We start from the raw sequence: 21,051 nt of genomic DNA on the forward strand, positions 1-21,051 counted from the left end.
CCTTCAAGTCTCACTTTCTGCCCCACTGTGTTTCCAAATAAATTTTACTAGCAGCAGTAATTGTTAGGTTTCTGAATAAATCCTCCTAATAGTGTGCTATAAGAACTTCCTGAGATGAAAATGTGTAGCTGCATATGGCAGGACAAACAGGAAAGACTGATACTGTCACACTCAGCAACGGATGTATTGCCTGTGCTAATGCCCCAGTGCTTTGAGCAGCACGAGAGGTAGAAAAGACAATTCTGTTTGTCACAAGTTGGGACAGGAATAGAGTACTAGGAAATTCATGTCAGAATAATAAGTGGAGTCAGCACAACAGAGTATCGACCTCTACAAAACCCTGACCCTGAGCTAAAGCTTCTTTCCTCCCTGCATTTCCTGTATGCATGGAAGCTGCTGTACCCTGCTGGGCTGGAGGCTTCAAGATATTCCCTGCTTCCCAGCTTCAAGCCTCCAAGTGGACTATTTCTGGAGAAAGCATCATAAGGAAAATTTATACTTTATTGCAAATTTGACTGGTACAGAACAGAAGCAAGCTCAATTAAAAAGAAATTCCAGACCAACCTTTATAGCCTCTGCACTGAAAGGCACCAGTTTACCCAGCAGTTAGTCCATGTAAAAATACTAAACCAATACCATGCACCAGTTCCAACCTGGGAAGCACATCAAATCCAGCTGGAGCTGCAGGAACTAAGATCTCATAAAGCACCTTAATAAAAAAAGCTGCCCAGTTTTGGCTTTTTAGCAAGATCAGCAGCAATATGGTGAGTTTAACAAAAAGTGTCCCCATTTCTCAGACCGTGCAAGTGGAGCAGAGTGCTCTGCAGTGCTGCACTTCCCTTCCCACCACTGCTCAGCCTGCACAGCCCACTGCAAGGACAGCAGAGCTTTGCAATGCCTTGGAGGGGAACCAGAGGTGATGCCCCACACCTCAGCACCAGCCATACTCACAGACATCTGGCTCCTTCCTGAGTGCCAGCACCCTGCTGAAACAGCCCTGGCTCCTCTGTGTCAGGGTGAGGCTGGGATCGGGTCATGTGAAAGCGCTTGCAATTTCTCAAAGGATTACACTTAATTAACCAAGCCCCCTTCCAGCAGTCTTAAAGGGCCTTTTCATACCTCTAAGCTCATCAGGGAACAGAACAGCAGCAGGGACACCCCAGGCACCACACTGCAGACACCAGAGAGAGGTTAGCCCTCCTTCCCAGCTCTCTGCACCAGCCCCATCCTGCTCTGCTGGGGACACAGCACTTGTCATTTGGCTGGAGCACAGGCCATGCAGTAAGTCCACAGGAGGCATCCCAGCCCACCCCACTATTGAATGAAGCTACCACCCAAAGGAAAGCCTGCCATGGTACTTGTGGTACCAGTGAGCCAAAAGTAAAACTCACATCCTATGGAGTGTGTGGCTTTCTTTTGGTACCTAAATAGAGCCTATAGCAGGAATGCACCCTTTAAAGCATCCCTAATGACTTTAGCATGGAGCCTGAAGACACAGAGCAGTGAAGGGACAGCTCCTACTACACACAAATTTCTCTTGTGAGCAACAGAATTCAGGCTAAATCCAACTAGATTTGTGCTCATATGGTCTTATTCCTTCCTTGTGAAGGAGCAGGGCAGCAAGCCAGCTTGGGTTGAGAAGCTGCTGTGGAGCCACACCTGAGCACAGTCACACCAGAGCTGTGTCCCCACCACCAGCAGCTGCTCTTTGTCCCCAGCAAGACAAGATGGCTCATGTGGGCAACAAACCACAGCACCCACACAGCTTCAGGAGCCACGCTGCTGGGGACAGGAAGAGGAAGCAGGCCAGAGCACCAGCCTGCAAGATCAAGAAAGTTCACGACTTTGAGAAACCTGCTTGCAAAAATTGTATAGAGAAAGGCTGGAGGCACCAGCACCTAAGAAAGGGTGGAAGCAGCAGTGTCTGGGCAGACATGCTCTGTGTCATCTGTGGCATTTAATACCTCATTGAGACACCAAGGGATGCTGCCAGGGTTTGCCCATAGCTTCCAGCAAAACTCACCTTCATAGCACCAATTTAAAAACACTGGGTAGGGGGGAAACAGTTACATCACATCAGCCATAAAAAAGATAAGCTTTCCTATGTGGAGCTTGAAAGAGCAGAGGATTTCTGCTTTACCTAACAAATAAAGGGGTTCAAAATAAGCCAATTCTGTGCCCATTCCAACTGCATTTCCATAAATTTTCTGACAAGGTTTATAGCAGTCATTGCATCCAGTGGTTGACAACCTAACCCTATTTTTGAAAAGGGTAAAGACAAGCAACTGACTGAGGTGATTAATGAGATTAGCTCAGTTGGTTAGAGCATGGTGCTAATAACATCCAAAATTGCAGTTTCAATCCCCCTACACATCATACACATGAGAGTTAGACTTGATGATTGTGGGTCCCTTCAAACTCAGAATAGTCTCTGTGTGTGTATGTGTCTGTAACTAAAAATTTGCTACAATATATAATGCTAAAGGTCAGTTTCAAAAAAGGAAACCAAGTGATTTATTCTAATATAAACCCTGTCATGCTGTAGTGTCAGAGCCCTGGTATATTTGTTTGACTGTTAATCTCAAAATATTCCTGTGTTAATTTGTACTGCTTATCTCACAGTGATGAGAAGGAAAATAAAATTCTTCCATACAGCAAGTGGTAACCAGGAATGCTTCCATTAAAAAAAAAAAATTAAAAATTTGTTTCCTTGAAGGTGAAGGCAGTTGCTGCCATGAAAAGGCAATGCCTACAGAGCACAGCAACACTTTATTGCATATCTGGTTCTCAAGACCAAGCATGAGAAGCCACAGCTCCCTTCCTGTTTAAGTCCTCCTCTGCATGTGATTGATACCTGGCACTCAGAGAGGCCTGAGCAGAGGATCACTAAGCAGAGTTGGAGGGGATCATCCTTGCAGGACATGTTTATCAGTCCAGAGATCAGCTATTCACACCAAGGCAGGGAGTCTACTTCAGACACCCTTATAAAAACCAGGGATTCCATTCTTTTTTCTTCAAATGGTGGAGAGCAATTTGAAGATTCATTACCCTCAAGGACAGTTTCTCTTAAAAATGAGGTCTCCTTCAAACCATGTTCACAAAGTTCACAAAAAAACTTTAAAAAAGCCTGCTCCTCATGCAAAGGGTCTGTTGTCTGCAGTTGCCTTGCTTTAGATGCCTTCACTCACTCACCCTGCCCCAGCTTTGCAGCTTTCTCACAATCAATGTTGCCCTGCTCTGGAGACACTTTGCTCCATTAGCAGCAGCAAGCACACACTCATAGGTGCCCTGCACAAGCACTCAAAGCCAGGGCTGTGCCAATGCTGGCTCCATAGGGCTGGAGATCTCCACATCTGAGAATTCTGGAGGTACCATTCACCCAATTTAATCAGTGATCTGATTTGGGCAGGCAACTTTTTCAGGAAGAAGGTTCTACTTTACAAACACTACTACAAAGTTATTCATTCAAACCTATTATTAAAATTCCCCTACCGCCTACACATCACAGCTTCCAAAATCATTCATGATGTTTCCAGGTTTGGGAGTACTGAGCCAGTAGAAGCAGCCATGGGTGGATCCCCACCCATTTACAGTCAAGAACAGATACTTGTATGCCACTTATTACACTACTTACTCCCAACCTTGTGCAATGGATCAATTCCTCTATTTTTGCCATTTCCTTTTCCATAAATAGATTCTTCAAGCACCTCCCTTTGCTTTCCTGTAGCTGTTCCAAGTAATTAACATTGCCATTTTCTGTTTCTTTAGAGTCAGTTTGAAGAAGCCCTTGGAATAACTATTTTTGTACCTGCTGTTTGAGCTGCTTAGAGAGAACATCCTTTACTAGTCAAAACTAGGAAATTAAAATACCATAGGGAAAATCCCCAACCCTTTTTCCTCAACATCTGGATCAGCAGGTAAAACTTGAAGCAAAATCTAGCAATGTGCAGTTGCCATCATTCAACTTTTACAATCTGTGCAGCTTTGAGTCTTGTTTTGGGGAGGTTGCTTGTTTTGTAAACACCTTTTTTTGTGCCTGTTAGAAAAGCTTTTCCCTGGAGAAGCATGTACACCTATTATGGGCTCTGCACACTAATAGTAGGGTTGGCAGTTGTATTTCCCTTGTCAGACCTTAACCACATCCCTTACTAAAGCTCTTCAACCTGAAGGCAGTTAGCAGGCAGTGGGCATGTTTGAATGCCAGCCAAGTTATGGGTGACATTCCTCACACTGCTGTGTACTCCTCCCAGCAATCCTACTCACAGGTTACAAACAAGAGGTTTGTGCCACCCCCTTATGTTGTAGACCAAAGAAAGGTGTTATGATCCTGGCTGTGATTGCAGTCACTGGACCAGCAAAACAGTCCCTGCACTCCCTACCACCATCAGAGGCACTGCAGATGTTCTGAAAGGCTCTTAGGAAGCAATTTTCCCCCCAACCTCCCTTGTCCAGTTCTTCCCCTTCCATCCTGAAGCCAAGGGCAGGGAATTTCCCAGAACTGTTTAACACTTGCAAATACCCAGAGTGAGGGGCTGATCAGGCAAGACTGGGAGCCAGGATATGTTCCCAAAAAGTCAATGAGCTTTCCAAACATAGCATCCAGTGAACGTCTGCCAAAATCACAAGCACCTACTTTGCTGGAAGGAGCTCAAAACAAGATCAAGACAGGATGCTAACAAGACAAGTGTGACCTGCATTGAGGCATCTCATGTACTGTAAGCACTTGAGGTTCATGAGCTAATAGACTAAATACTCAGTTCCTATGTAAAGGTCTCTAAATTCATCTACAGTTAAGAATTGTTTCAGAGGTAACTTGGAATCAAGGGCAAATAAAATTGCTACACTCCAACTCTCTGCTAATCACTAAAGACACTTTCCACAGGGAAGAAAGCATGAAGATAACTGCTGTGGCCAAGCTCTTCCTTCTAAAGGACTCCCATTTAGATAAAAAGTCAGAGCAAGCTTATCTTGTTTCACGTGCTTCTCTCTGGCCTTCAACTGAGAGACTCCTAGCAGTTTAGCTCTGTTACAGGGAGGGGAGCTGAACACAGGGCTGCCTGTTCTAGACACCCAGAGCACAGCCTGGGTGTGGCACATCAAGTTCTTGGCCAGCTCACAGCCCTCACTGAACCTCTGAACAATGGCCAGACTTCTAGGAGCTAGAACACAGTCTTACTGTGGGATCTGACTGCCCAGACTATGAGCCATCCCTCCAAATTTAACTACATGCACAGTCAAGCATGAGCTAAAGCTGTTTCATCATCCTGTGATTTTCAGCTTTATCATTTCCAGCACGCTAGACAAATCCTGCAACTTCCTTTCAGTACAGGGTCTCATTTAGGCTGGCTAAATTTTCATATCTATTTAGGTCACAGTTCCCTAAAACACAGGATTTCCCCTAAATGGCTCAGTTCTACACTTCTTTTTAATATTCAGTTTCCCCACCCATATTTGCTTCCCTCACCAGCAACCTATTTTAGATTTTAAATAGTTCTGTTGGGACTGTCCACAGTTTATAAAAGATCAGCTTGTGATTGCTGAAGTAGTCTTTGTTATTTTAAGCTCCATCTAGTTAGGCATCTGAGCTTTCCTAATACAGAGGAGAGCAGCTACACCACACAGAACCCCATGTCCCAAAAGGTTCCTGAAGGGGCACAGGAGCTGAGGGAGCAGTGCCAGCACATACAGTGTCTGTATCCACCACCACAGGAAGCCATCCTGAACAACCTGCATCCTCCCAGTCACTTGTCTGGGTTCATTCTTGTACTCCACAGTTACACCATGAGTAGGAATTCAAAAGGGTAAATCAGGGTGGGAATAATTCTTCTGTTATTTTCTCCAACAGAATAATTTCATTGGTCCTGTTCACTACACTTACCCAGGGGCAGTGCTGCAGGCCATGGAACAGAACATTTTGGGTACAACTGGACAAGATGGACCAAGCTATTGAACCACTCTTATTCCTCACTTCCAGGCATACCTGCTTCATCCTTTGCAGCAGCTCTGATTCACAACCCCTTGGTGAGATTTACCATCAAGCCAGATATATATCTACATGCCATTAACCCCATTTTCTATTGGACTTCAGAACAGAACTGATGCAAAACTTTACAGTGGCAGCAAACCATCAAAGCTCTCAAGCAACCAACCAAGTTGATTTAGTTCATTCAAGGCTGCAATTAAATCCACACTCTTGGCTTCACAATCATACACTTTCTGAAATAAACTGTTTGAAATGGGGCTATTTCAGAAAGAAAGCCTGATAAACTTCAGCTAACATCTGAGACCTAGATGCATTGATGAAGACATTGCTGAATGCCCAGGACTGTCAGTGGTCAAGTAAGACTTATTAACATAAACAGACTTCTTGTATCAACTGGGCAAGAGTAATTTCCTTACATGAACAGCAATTTCAATATCTAGATCCTTGAGTCACCTCTACAGAGATGTTATGGACCATCTTTATACAGCCAGACATGCAGATAAGCCAAATTGGTAGTGGTCTTCCTAAAGCTGCAGGAGGTCAAAACTGGGAAACTCAACTGGGCAATAGGAAGAGAAATAGCCAGATGCTGAGTACATCTCCTGAATAGGTCAACGTACATGCAGATAAACCCTAAAAAAGCAAAGAGTAAAACTCACTAGACTAAGGAGAGGCAGGGAGCCTGAAAACCAGCCTCCTGTAAGACCACTCAGAAGTCATCTTGAGAGTTTAGCTCTTACCCAGACCTGCAGTATAGGGTTGCTTTATGTTTTCAGGTTTTTCCATATGCTAAGGTACAGCAGCATAGGGTTGGCAGACATGAGTTCAACTTTGATCAAAGTCAGGGCTCCTTCAATGCTCCTTCATGAATTATCTTACCCCTAACTGCACTTCACCAGAACACTGGGAGCTGTCAGAGCAGCTAACTACTCCTGCTTAGGCTTGCTGTAGAAATTGATAGATCCACATTAATGCATCTAATCACCCATCTCTATCTAAGGGAACGGCAGAGCAGCAAAATCACTTGGTTTATAAGACTGTCTGAATCCTCTCCGATCACAATTATGGTCAAATCCTTCCAAACACTGCCAAATCAAAGCTGTCATTTGAATATGGTAAAAGCATTTAATGGCAAAGCCTATGGATTAAATCTGTCAGAACTTGAAGCAGCAAAGGAGCAGTGCAGCCTTCTGTCAGATTTTTACTTGATTATTTTCCACTGTCAGAACAAACAGTAAGATAGCATTGTATTTCTGTGCATCATGCTGATGCAAGTGCTGTTCATATTGGTCTGATTTTTAGTGATTTGGAAGTTACTCAGTCATTCTCTTTGCTCTGTCTTTTTGTAGTTTCAAGATAACACTATTATACTGATATATACTGAAAATGCTGTAAGAAATAAAATAAAATGTAAAATGCTGACATGGACCCCTTTTAAAAAAAGATCTCTACCCTAAACTGCTGGATGTGTAAAAGGATATTCAAACTGAGCATAATACATTGCATTGCCTCTTGCAGTCACTCTTCAATCTGAGATGTTTGTAACAAACCACAGAGCAAGATAAAGGAAAAAAACCCCTGAGTTGGGGGTTTTTGAGAGTTGCACTTCTGTGTGTATGGCTGTCAACACAGAACTCCAGGCAAACAGTGCAGAAGACATTGGTGTCTACAGATTGCACAGAGCCTAAGACACAAGCAGCAGCAAGACTTACAAGTAGAGTAAGAAAATTAATTTTCAGGGACTTGCTGCTGCCCAGTTTGTCATGGCTGGGTCAGAATATTATCAATTTCAGGTACAGTTTAGTGTTTTAAGCAAACCAAAAATTTTAAGTCAATACTTGGGTTTTTTTCAATACCAATTTCAGATAAGAGGGGTTCCTTGATAGCTTTTGAAGTGAAGGACTAGCATAGCAACAAAGGAAGTATGTCACCTCAGTATTACAGCAAAGAATAAGTTACAGTCCAGCTTCTGTAACAAAATCAGCACAATGGAGCTGCAGGCTGGAGGACCAAGACAACACTTATCAAAATGTTTCCTTGGCTTAGTGATAAAGCATTTCATGGTCTTGAATAATAACACTTTTCAAGCCTTCCACAGTCCCAGCCATGGACTTGGAGCTTCCTGACATTTTTAGCAATACTAGTTTTTTCTGACCCCATTGTTCAAATTACCAGCAACCTGAGAGTTTTTGAGGCGGCTCACAAAATGAGCAGTCATGTCTAACAGTTCATACAGCAGCTTCTGGTTGTCTAGGGGATTGTGAAGAGTGAAGTGATAGAACATAATCATTTTACTGCTCTCTGCTTCCAGTACTTCACCAATGCAAACAAATTCACATGTTGAGTGTGCCTCAGTGAAAATTACAAATACTGCAACAAAAATCTAGCAGCTCAAACAGCACATTTTCAGTCATGAAGAAGAAGCCAGGTTTCTCTTTAGGAAGCTTAGATCCTGATTTTTCACTGTAGGAGGACAACTGTAGCTACAGAACACTGAATATGAACAGATACTGGATTCAGTACATCTCAGCTGAAGCCTTCATTGTCTATCCAAAAAAACAAATAAAGTTAATCACTTTTTCAAAAGCAGTTTTATGACTCCTTAATATTGAGATACACATAGGAACAAATGAAATAAACAGATGTTGGCAAAACAATTATTGATGCTTAAGGTTTCAATCTCATCTCACAGACCACAGACATTTCTTAACACTTGGATGCAACATACAGTAGTAACAAACAACACACTAGAGAAACAACACCCATGCCTGCTGTGCAGTGTCTCCATTAATGACTGCTGTCAAAACTTACAGGAACATATGAATACAATGAGTAATATAATCTAGTAACATTCCTAAATGATAACTTTGCTCATTTTAAAAACGAAACACACACAAACCATCCACCAAAGCAAACATGTCACAATGTATGTTTTTATTGCTTAAACACCAAGTATTCTAGTGTCTCAGGTGTGCTATAAGTGACAATATTTTTAATCCTTCCAGTTTTCCAGGCAATTTTGCTTTCTTGCAGATCTGTTTTAGAAGTCTGAGAGTAATTAGATTAACCAAGTTACTGGGTGCTACTGAAAGGCATTTAAAGGACATTAAAGTGTTTAAAAGACAATGCAGTCATCAGGCACAGCCAACGTGGGCTGTTGATATCCTTCTACAATAAGGCCACCCACTCAATGGATGAAGGAAAGGTGGTGGATGTAGTTTTTCAGTATTTTAGTAAAGCTTTTGATACTGTCTCTCACAGCATCCTTCTGGACAAATTGTTCAGCTGCAAGATAAGGAAGCTCAAATTGTGCTGGATGAAGAAGCAGTGGAGGCAGAGCTCAGAGGGCTGCAGGGAATGGGGCTGTGTCTGGCTGGCAACCAGTCAGCAGTGATGCTCCCCAGGTCTCCATAATGGGCCAGTGTGGCTCAGTATTTTTATCAAATGATGTGGTTTGCAGGAGCTGAATGCACCATTAGCAAAGGTCCTGACAATACCAGCACTGGCTGTACTGCTGACTCACTCAAGGGACACGAGGTCTTGAAAAGGCATCTAGATAACTCAGAGCATGATTGATCAGGGCATTAAATTTAAAAAGAACAAATGCCAGATTCTGCACGTGGAGCAGAGTAAAACCAGGCACAGTTCCAAAGTGGGAGAGGAGTGGGAGGAGAGCAGCCCTGCAGGAAGGGATCTGAGAACGCTGGTCAGCAGCAGGCTCAGGAGGAGCCAGCACTGTGCCCTTGGAGATGAGAGGGCAAAACACACCCTGGGGGGCATCAAACACAGCAAAACAACCAGTCCAAAGAGGTTATTGTTATTAAAGTGTCAACTTAATGATCTGTAAGCAAGTCCTTACTTCTAATACATATGTACAAGCCCCTCCTTCTCTATCATTTCTGACTAATAGGATTGTTTTCATATAAGATGTATTGGACCACCAAGTTCTGTGTGGGTTTTGCATTAAAACTTTTTACTGGGCAATCTGATATTGCTTGAATTTGTCAGCAGTGGAACTGCCTTGTTTCTTACAGTGTGCCTTAAGAACCATTTGCTGACATTCTGCAAGTCCTGTAGACTACAATTGTCAGGAAGATATCCAGTTCTGGATTTTAACAGAGAAAAAAAAAAAAATTATACACAACCAAAACCTTCTTGTCCATCCAGAAAACTGCCTGAAAAGACATTTAGCATATTGAGGAACTAATTTTTTTTTTTTTTTTTTGTCCTCTGAGTATACTGTTCTGGCAAAGTGAATTTAAAAAACAAAATCTATGCCATATTTACGTTCTTAGAGACATTATGAATGAAAAGCCACACCTCTGGGGGATGGAAGATATCAAGTATCCTGACACTTCATCCTAATCATTTCTCTGGCAGTTCAGTTTCTGCACTGTAACCAAGCACAATGGAATTCTGGGCTAACTTTTTCCTTGCCATAGCTTTTCAACTGTACTGTGCAGTTGAAAAGCTATGGCAAGGAAAAAGTTAGCCCAGAGTTCCAGAGTTAACCTAGAATGTTATGCTTTATTAGCCTATGCTATATAAAACCAAATACACTTATTAAATGTTGTGACTAAGTGGTTGATCAGATTGTAATAGCGGATTTTTCCTGTACTAAGTCACTTCACCACCATAACTAAATTCCCAATCAAGAGAGGAAAAATGCTCTCATAAGGGCCTACAAAGGAGAATAGTAAATATCAGTGATATACAGACAGAAAAGACTTGTTTCTGGCTGCAGAAAGTCATCAGTTTACAGCTGGACTCAAAGGTCTTTTCAATCCAAACTGATTCTATGATTCCACCTCAAAAGAAGGTAAACAATGGCAGAGTAACTGTTCTCCAATATGTTACATGCAAAATTCTCCAATATCAATTTAACAGCCACACTGCCCCACCAAAAAAAAAAAAAAAAAAAAAAAAGAAAGAAGACAATGAAAAATACAAAATACAACAAGAAAGTTTTTACAATATTCACCCTCCAGGATAGTAAAATTCTGCCCCCGAGAACCTTCCTCTAGGAAACAAGCTGACAAAGACAGCTAGAAATTTGCAAGAATACAGCTCAGTCTGGACCATGGCACTTGATTCACTGCTTCAGGTATTCTTTCTAACTCTTCTGAGATTTCCTTTTACTCTACACAGAATCACAGCTGGCAGAGAAAGGAGTGTCTCTTCCCTCTTCTAGTCTGTCATCTCATTCTTGCCTAATTACATGTTTCTCTACAGAGCTGATCAGGTTCAGAGCTTTTCATTCATTCCTCCTTCAGGGGCACTCCTCTGCCCTTTCCCATAGCTATTCATCAACCAGCAGCAGCCAAAGGGAAAGAGGCTTAGCATGGCCAAGTACTCCTCTACCTTAGCCTGGCAATCGGAGGAGAACTGATCCACGTTCTTTCCTCCACACTTTGTACCTTTCAATAGGTTCCTCAGCTACTACTGTAGCTTCAGAGATGTTAGAACTAGGAAAAAGCATTCTGCAGGAGCCATGCCTTTAAAAACATTTTCAAAGGATGTTTTTTCCTCATTTAAGTTCAACAAACTGCTATACAAAGTCGAGGAGTTTCTGACTGCCCCACTACTGCCCTGGAGGATCACACATTCAGAGAAGTGAATATATCCTTTCACAGCTGCACAGGAAGGAAGCAGCACTAGATCACCTACCTATTGATAGCCACAGTTGCTGCAGCCATAATTTTTTCTTGCCAATATAAGGCCCAAACTTCTGCAATTTCAGGTTCTAAACCCCTGAACAGTTGTAGATGAGCCTGTGGTCTTACAACCACCAAGCCTGCCAGTGACTGTCTCTCCCTCTCTCCTCGCCAAGTATTTGTTTTAAACACTACTCTAAGAGTCAGCATTAGCTACTGGACTCAGAAGGGTGAGGTTTATGCCCACAACTTCCAAAACACTTGAATGCTCCACCTAGAAACAGCCACAGGAACGTTACAGAGATGTGCTTGAAAGAGTGGCCTTCCATCAACCTAGAGACTTCAGCCTAATTTGGAAGTTTCAGATGGGATAAAAACAAACTTTTAACTCAATATTATTGGCTGCACTGTGCAAATACCTGCTGTTCCCAAATACCCCTAGGGAAAAAGCAAGCAATTAACTGGCTGCTTACTATTGCTCTTAATTTACATTAGTTAATTGCCCTGGATTATTCCTGGGTAGAGAGAGATTTCCTCTTTTCCAATAGTGTGACTACAGCAACAGAGAGCTGGTTTCTGGTATAATCACTGAGCAAACAGACAAAAGGGAAACGGGACACTGGAATGACAGAGATCCAAGGAGTTGAAATCTTGGAGCTCTTTTCAAACAAACCCCATTGTAGTTCTCAGAACAGTGATTAAGCACAGATAACAGCTTTATTGTGCAAATTCAGGGAGGCCCTCTTGCTGCACAGAAGGGAAAAAAAAAAAATAAAAACGAAGTCAGCCAAATAAGGTTGCTTGAGCTGCACCGAGCCAGGAAAGAGTCCAGGAGATGACGCAGGCAGAGGAAGCTTTTAGTCAGTTTCCTTCAGAGGCTGGAGCAGAGCCAGAGCCACCTCTGAGGAGGAAGAGGGGCTTCTCTCTGGAGCAGCCATTGACCAGCAGGGACGCGGCCGGGCCACAGCCCCAGCAGGGTGCGGTCCCCCCGCACATCCAGTGTCACAAGCAGAAGGTATTTGAATCCTTCCGTTTCAGTTCATCAGCTCTTTCAAGCTGCTACTAGGCACTTAGTGAGTTTTTGAGGAGAATTTCACTTCAGACTAGACATTATACATAAAACAACTGAACCAAGTTTCCTCTAGAGGCAGAGATGCCATTTCCTTTCAAAATAAATGAGTCCATATTAAGACATCTTATGAACAATCCTCATGACTAAAGCAAGAATTGTAACGAAACTTCAGGGGTGACTAATCACACAAGGTGGAATCACCCAAGGAAATGCCCTGAAGGTTTAAAAAAGATGCTGTTTGTAGTTGTTATGGTGACAGGATATTTGCAAGAATCAAGTGATGGTGAACCCCTGATAGGAGGCACCCTGTTCCCCATAGGATTCCTACAGCAGACCTAAAGCTCTGCTGGGGCCTCTTTTATTGGGTGCACCTCACCAACCTGCAGCTTGCTCAGCTGCCTCAGGCAACAAATCAAGAGGGCAAAAATTAAATAAAAGACAATAAAGACTCAACTAAGATGCTTAATCTTCTAAAACCTCTTGTATGATAAGCACTCTTATACGTAACATTGTCACCTTGAAGTTTTATGAACTGGATCATGACTACCAGTTCAGATCAGGCACTTGGAACAGTTCTTGCTCACAACAGTGTAAAACCACTATAACTGATGGGGTTTGCCCTGTCAGGGGTAGGGCTTGCCATAAGATGAGAAGGAAGATTTTACCAGTATGTAAAAACAAAGTGAATATTTGTTTCTCAACAATGGTGTACTTTAAATCCCTGTTTAACTTTAATATAGAAGGCCTAAAAGTACCAAACAGAAGCTTTTGCTCACTGTCAAGCTTAATTGCTTCACCTGACATGAAGTAAAACCTTGCTATTCTTGCAGAATCTAGGGACCAAGCTGTTGAATACAATACAAACTAGGGTGCAAAGGCCTTTCCTGTTTTGCAAAATCCCATGGTAGGTATAAAGCTACAGATAATTCACTGCTTCCCAGTTTCAGTGGTTTACCTGCTTCCACTGTAAACTCAGCATGTTTTAGCTATTGCTGCTTCTGAACGACAAGTCAATTGAAAATCACCAACAGGGGAAACACTTCTATGTAAAAAAGGTGTTTGGGAGCATTCAAACACACCTCTTTACAGCAAGTCATATATCTGATGGCATTAGAAGAAACATATAATGGATTGAGTTTGCCCAACAAGTGAGCACACATGTAAAACTTGGATTAGTGTCACCAAGCTTCCCAAGCTGTACTGAATGAGGAAAGGAAGAGACAGCACCAATGGGCCAGTCATGAAATAAGACAGAAAGCATCTGCAATGCTTCTGGAATTCCTTCATAGCACAACAGGATGAGGAGAGAAGTGCCCATCTATTAAAGTCACAGTTTTCATCACTATCCTTTTCCTCCTCAAGACATCAAGCAAATTCCACTAGAGGAAAAAAATGAAAAACAATCCAAACAACTGTAGCATTCTACTCATAGTTGCCATCTTGTTGCAGCATTTGGTAGCAAGTAGCCACAGACAAAAGAAACTAATTAACCAGAGGATTCTCCTGATACACACTGCAATCCATCAGTTACTTTTTTTCTAACCAGAACCTTGAAGCTCCAAAGAACAATGGAAAAAAACCTTCTAGGACCTTTTGAGTTTTGCTGGGAATTAGGACCATCAATTCAAACTACAGACAGGGTCCCCAAGGATCCTAATAACTATTGCTTAGCTTGAAGCTAAGCAATACTTATAATAACTCTAACACTTATAACAGCTAAGCAAGTTGTAACAGCACTCAGCTTCAAACTAAGGTATAATAAAGTCTGGACTGGTACCTTTTCCCTTATTACCTTCTAATATTTCTGCATTCACAAGACTCGCTTTGATTAAAGCCCTTTCTCTGCAATGTTACCTAAAACAGAACTGCCCAAGTGCTGGTGACTGGACTGTTGAGTGCACACCTCTCATGTGATGAATGCTCCTGTTTCACCTTCAATGGCCCATCCATTCACAGAGCAAGCACATGCACGGGCAAAACAGTCAGTGAATCCCAGAAACCTTGCACCCATCAGGCAGGGAGAGATCAGAGCCTACTCATGGCAAATAAACAGACTGCACACAAATGGAGGAGAGACTTCTCAGAGCTTGACAACAGCTCATTTTTAGGACTCAGCTACTTCCACCCTCTGCAATACAAAGCATGGGGGGAATTATATGCTCTTTTTGGTGTCTGCTTAACTGTTCACACTTCACAAACTTTGCAGAGCACAACATATTTAAACAGAGTTGTATCATTAGATTAAACAGGGAAGGTTTCCTGTTGAGAGTATGGCAAGATCAGCAGGCTGATGCATGATGGACTTTCCACACAGCCTACAAAGCCTCCAGCAACCAAACCCCCCCATTACATGTCACAACAGCAAATCATGTGCACTAGTTCAAAGGTTACCAGAGTTAATCTTGGATTCTTATTAATAGTGCTACACAGCCTAGTGTCACTCATAGCAAGCCTCCCATAACAAAATGGAAATCTCCAGCTACATGTGCTAACATTTAGCCTAGCTTGAGGAGGTGTAGAGACTCAGAACTCAACAGGTTTTGCTGCTTAAGCCATGCAGCAGCATGTTTCTGTAAGCCTGTTGAGATGAATGATAAGAGCTACCAACCAAGTGGTTTTGACACAAATGCTTTTCCTGCCCAGCCAGAACTGTTCCCTAGAACATTTCCTCCATCTGTCTTCTTCACAATGGATTTATTTTTGTGATGAAGCCCACATAAACCTACATCTAACTGCCCAGGTTTCACCCACATTTGACCTTGATTTTTTTTCCTTGACTAAGGAAAATCTCTTGCATTTTACTGTTTTGCTAATTAAGCAGCTGTTAACAAATCTTAAGCTAGCACAGTAGTAGTCATGTTTATTTCACATGAAGAACTGATTACACAGTTATGCCAGCATATCCTGTTCCTGCAAACCAAAGATCAAGAAATAATGTTTCAAATATTATTTCAGTTGGGTCTGTAACTAGAGGAGATGAGGCAGGAAACCAAAGGCTGATACAGCAGCAGGCCCTGCAGCTCTGTACTGCAACAGGCACAGACACTGAACTGCTCTCTTCAGTGTGCAACACAAAGCATTACACCAAAACACTTGCATTTCTCTATCTGCTCCAGTTTTTAAAAGCTCCGAAAGCAGAACTGCTCTGTCAAAACCAGAACTGCTCTGTCAAAACCAGAAGGCAGCAGACTGAGAAGGTGAATCCAGCCCAGGGTGTGTCTGGGAGGCTGAACGAGCACCTCGCAGCCAGCTCAGATTCAGCCTGGTGCTGGGAACTCCCCACCACAAGCCGCTCTTGTTCAGGATTTCTTGGCTGATCCACACTAAAAAAAGTCACTCATCATGACTGTAAACTCTATGGCTAAAAGGTCTCAAGCATAGAAGTCCCCTGACTTGTGCTATTTCTGTTAATCTTACTGAACTTGTTGCCTGTATGTTAGCTTTTTTAGTAAGCAAATCTTCACTAATCACTAATATTTGATGGAAGGCCTTTCTAAAGCTTAAGAAAATACTGTCTTAACCTTGAAGAGGCTGAGGTTTGATATCCTTTAATATCTTGATGTTTAATTAATAATAACCATCATCTAGCTATCCATGCTATCAGAAATGGCATTTAAGACACCAGGAAAAGTAGCTGTCAATCAAATAAGCATTCAATACCTAGAGTAAAAAAAGTAAACTATTAAAAGAAAATCACAGCAGATTTCATTTCAATTTCTATTTGCACAGAGGTGAGTTTTTGTTTGGATTTGTTTTTTTCCTGTCCTTTATGTAAACCACAGGCTCTTAGCTTAAACATTAGATTTTCTTAGGCCATTTGAGATCACTCCGGTACGGAAACATCCAGAGACTTCCAGCCTGCTCCTTCCTGTTTTATCAATGAAGGGCTGGGACTAATTCTTTCGCTCCAACCAGGAGAAATTAAATGGAAAAACCCCATGCTCCTCATTAGTCACCGAACTCCTGCTGCGAGGAGAGTCAAGTACGGACTTGACTAGACTTTCTAAAGTACCAAAATCTCCTCGGCCAAGAAATACCTCGAGTCAAGCTGGGACAAGGTTCCCTGGCAACCCAAACCGACTAAGCGCAAGTTGTGAAAACCCCAACTTCTCCTCTTCGGGGAGCGCACGAGGCGGCCATAGCAGCCGCCCGCTCCCTCCGGGCTCTCGGGAGCCTCGCCCCGCTGCCCCCCCGGCCCGGGCGCACACGCGGGCGGGCGGCGCCGCCGCCGAGCTCCGCCGGACATTTTAGGGCGGAGAGGCGGCCCCGCCGCGCCGAGACCCCGCGCTCCAGGCGCGGCCCCTCGGGCGGGGGAGCACAAGATGGAGGGGCCGGGCGGGAGGCTCCGCTCTCCGGGACTCCTCCGTGCCCCTCGCCGCTCCCTGCGGGGCGGCCGCCGCCGGCCGGGGCGCAGCCGAGCCCGGGCGGGAGGAGCCCCCAGGCCGCGCCCGCCCGGCCCCGCGCACCCGCCCGGAGCCCGCGGCGGGGCCTCCGAGCTGCCCCGCGCCGGCGGCACCCACCGTTTTCGGCATCTTCCCGGCGGGCTGGGCACGGCCGTCGCTCCTCCTGCGCCGGTGGGGATCCGCACGGGCTCCTCGCTGCTTCTAACGGGACTCCGCGCCTCTCCGCCCGGCCAGGCCCCGCCCGGCCCCGCCCGGCCGCCTCCGTGCGGGGCTGGAGCCGCGGCGCCCCCGCCCCGGGAAGGCCGAGCCGGGGCGGCGTGGGAGGGGCGCGGCCGCGGGGGCTGCGGGGGCTTCGGGGGCTGCGGCGCGCTCCCATCGGTGCTGGAGCCGAGGGCTTCCAGCGCCCATAGACAACCCCGGCCGCAGAAGTTTATGCGCGGATCATTGGGACTTCTGGTCCTTGATAAAAGCATTGTTTAAGAAAATAATGCTGTTTCGTCGGCGATTGCACTGTTCAAAGTAAGACCGCAGCACTGACCTGTGACCAGTGCTTCTGTCCCTTGTGAGCCAGAGCTGTGTGCACACAGGTGCAGCTCAGCCCCGGCTCCTCGGCCCGTGCTGTGGCCAGTCAGTGTGCTGTTCCGTGCAAAGTTTTCACAGCCATCTGTTTGACTAAAAAGTACACTTCCAGCTTGTACCGAAAATCACGCTGTGATAAGCCAGTCTCCGTAAAAGAGGCAGAGGAGTCCTGCAACTTTATTTGAATAAAGGGAGAGAGTCCACTGGCACACACACACATCCCCAGGGTTTTTTCTCTCCAGGTTCTGGAGAGCGCAGCCTCCTTTTATCCTGAACTCCCGGCCGCACGTTGCCCTCTTCCTTTCTCCATTGGCTGAGGTACCAGGAAGGCACAGCCTTCCCAAACTGCCTACCCCGTATTCCCCCTTGAACTTGTCATTTTATCCCAAAGTTCAGAAACTCAAACTTGGGCAGACCCACTTGATTGTTTCAGGAGCCAAGCTGCCTGGGATCTGCAACAAACCTACTGCCCAAAGTTAGTAGAGACACTAAGACCCATTTCAAAGACTTTAACATCCATGCCTTCACCCATCGAATTGTTTGTAAAGACATTAGCACACAGCTTCCCTCTCAAGTTCCAGATGCTTCAAAAGCCCAAGGGACTGTGGCTCCCTGAAGCTTGGCATGTAACGTCTGGTCCTCAAGGCTTCTCCAAGGCCACACCCACAATCACAGAATATAAATGATCAACCAAATTCAAGGATAAAAATAGCAGAGGACCAGTGGCAGGCCATCCACCAAAGCTTCTCTTGCCATCTCTGTTTTGCAACCACTGATGGAGGGAATCAAGGTTCAGCCTTTTCATGGGGATTTAAAGAAGCCATCTCATCTCATTTGGGACTTTGAATATAACTTTCATGCAGCAAACTAAAGCCTATTTTCTCCCAGGAAATTAGAAGTCATTCTTTTTAAAGTTAACAGTGTCCAGAAGACGGAAATTAAATAAATGTAATGTCTTGTTTTTAAAGAAAATAGGAACATACAATTTTTTTTTCTTGACTTTGTGTCTTCTTGAAAAATCTGTTAAACATTTTTGTCTGGCAACACGGTCCAGGCACTTTGTTTGCTTCAGCTGAATATGCAGGTTTCACTTAAAGTAGAATCTCTATGCTGTGCCTACATAGGAAAAATCATGAGTATAATTGGATTGATGTAAACTGGTGTAACTTTCCTGCACAGTAAGTCACAGGGTGCCTAAGAGGCTGTTTTACAAAGTTTTCTTGCTTCTCTGTCTCCTTTTTACATTGAGACTTTCTTAGACAAGGTCAAACAAGACTGGTTATACTTATTTCCTACAGAAATAGATACTGACAGAAGACATACAGAATAATAAAGTCACTTGCTTGTGATTTTTTTGCCAGGTTTGGATACAGAAATGTTAGGTACGAGCTTTCTCCCTAAATTCAAGACACTCTGTGGAGATTTCTTTTTATCCTAGCAACATATATGATGGGGAGAGCCCAGTTCTACTTCTATTGAAACTTCTATACTAACATTCCTTCATAAGACTTAAGTAATTGTTTGGAGAATTCCATTAATCTTTTTGTAAAGGTGATAAAATTTTGTGTGATAAAAGTCTAGCTATCTTTATCTCATTTGGCTATCCCTTGCCAAATTTAAGGGGCCATAGTTTAACATTCAGGGACCTAAGATTTTTCTTCACAGTGCTAATGACAGGGTGCTAATGAGACAAATTAAAGTAAAACAATCAGATCCAAAGCAACTGTATTCCCACTTACAGTGTGCCACGAATTGGTCATGTCCACAGAAAGTCATAAACCCCATATCAAACAGTCCCAAAGAGTCTGAAGGGCTGAGACAAAGCTTCAGCATAACATACACTTGTTTCTGACCCCAGCCACTTCTCTTGTCCTTCTTCCCTATTATTCTTATCAATAGCCAAACAAAATACCATTCATGCCACTTTGAAAGACAAGAGTATCCTGTGACAGGCACATGAGTCTCTACACCTCATTTCCTCTCCAGCTTCTTCTTTTCCCCTTCCCCTCCACTGTTGAGGTGGAGAACGAGACATCTGAAATTTGAACCTCATGGCACTCCAGCCACAGCTCCATGATGAATTCCTGTGGTGGAGGTGCTGCACCAAGACCTGACCTTCCCTGCAGATCTCTCCTTTAGCAGCTGCTGAGGAGCTATTGTGACATCCAGCTCAGCTTTTGCTGAGCCCTCCCTGCCTGGCCATGTGTGAGAACAACCATATCAGTGGATTCCTTGAGAATTGCAGATGGGTTACATCTCCCTCTGACTTCAGGATGAAATTCCAAGGGGTAAAAGTATCAGCCAATTAAAAGTCCTCCTTGCAGGAGGCTGAAGAAATGAGTAACATTACCCAGGGCCTCAAAAAGGTTGTTACTCCCATACTGCTCAGATCTCAAATAATATTAAAGTATTTGAGAATTAGATTAAACCAGGATGACATTAAGCATTCTCCTGGGAAGAGGTCTGGTATTTCACTGCTGATTTATTGTCTTGGTTTTATTTTCATCAAGCCTTTTGTAGTAGCTTCTTTTAAGCAGAAAGGACACATAAATTATTTGGTCTGACATACCAGAATTATTTAGCATGAGCACAAAAAAGGGCCTGTTTTAATAGCATATGGGTTTTTTGACTAATGAGGAATTACTTGAGCTCCCCTTTGCATTGCTTTGACAGAAGATAGAAGCCAAAAGTGTTTCATACTAGAGGTGTACTTCAGAGGGCTAAATTTAGCTTGATTCACATAACTAAAGGAAGGCACAAAATGAAATTGTTACTATAGTATGAGAACTGCACCTTCAACACACAGTAGTCCTGGACTCTATTTAAAATTAACCAGGTCTTGGAATTGCAGCTCAGCTTCATTCTCCTGCTCTTACTGCTTTCCTTCTGCTCAGACATTAATGCCTACAGGTTCACAATGAATTGCTGTCAGTGATGATCTTGGATGTTTTTAATGTTTAATTGTATTTAGGGGTAAAAAACGTCTTTCATCCCAAACAAACACTATCACTTCACTCACACCTTTATGTCTTGAGAATCAGGGTAATCTTTTGCAGGTAATCTCAAGCTGGAAGAGTGAGAGGAGTAAAGGGGAAAGCACTCCACATTCAGGAAGGCAGGATTTGAAAAAGCTGGAAATAATTCCATTCATATGCAGCTGCAGTGACAGGGCAGAAGCTGATGGGGCCACTGGATTTGTGAACCCATTTATCTGATCCCTTTTCCACCTCAAGAAAAGGAACTTATTGCAGTATAAGGTCCCAGCTCCTGCCTTGTCCACTCACCAGGGCAGAAATGACTGAAACTGCCTGGAAATCCCAGGGATTTGTGTCTGCCAGATGCTTTGTAAAGCCCGAGTTC

The 21,051-nt window shown here is 43.7% G+C and overlaps 1 protein-coding gene across 1 annotated transcript in view; it reads right to left on the bottom strand.

Annotated features, from left to right (window-relative positions):
• Positions 1-17,387, bottom strand: part of MSN (moesin) — a 40,785-nt gene extending 23,398 nt beyond the window's left edge. Inside the window, exon 1 of the mRNA XM_071442271.1 lies at positions 17,230-17,387. Within this exon, the coding sequence (XP_071298372.1) occupies positions 17,230-17,241 (12 nt within the window). The 5' untranslated portion in view covers positions 17,242-17,387. The remainder of the gene's footprint in view (positions 1-17,229) is intronic.
• Positions 17,388-21,051: the final 3,664 nt, after the last annotated feature.

The sequence above is a fragment of the Agelaius tricolor genome, unplaced genomic scaffold, assembly GCF_023055355.1.
Source record: "Agelaius tricolor isolate 1412-34295 unplaced genomic scaffold, bAgeTri1.0.p SCAF_17, whole genome shotgun sequence".
NCBI lineage: Eukaryota > Metazoa > Chordata > Aves > Passeriformes > Icteridae > Agelaius > Agelaius tricolor.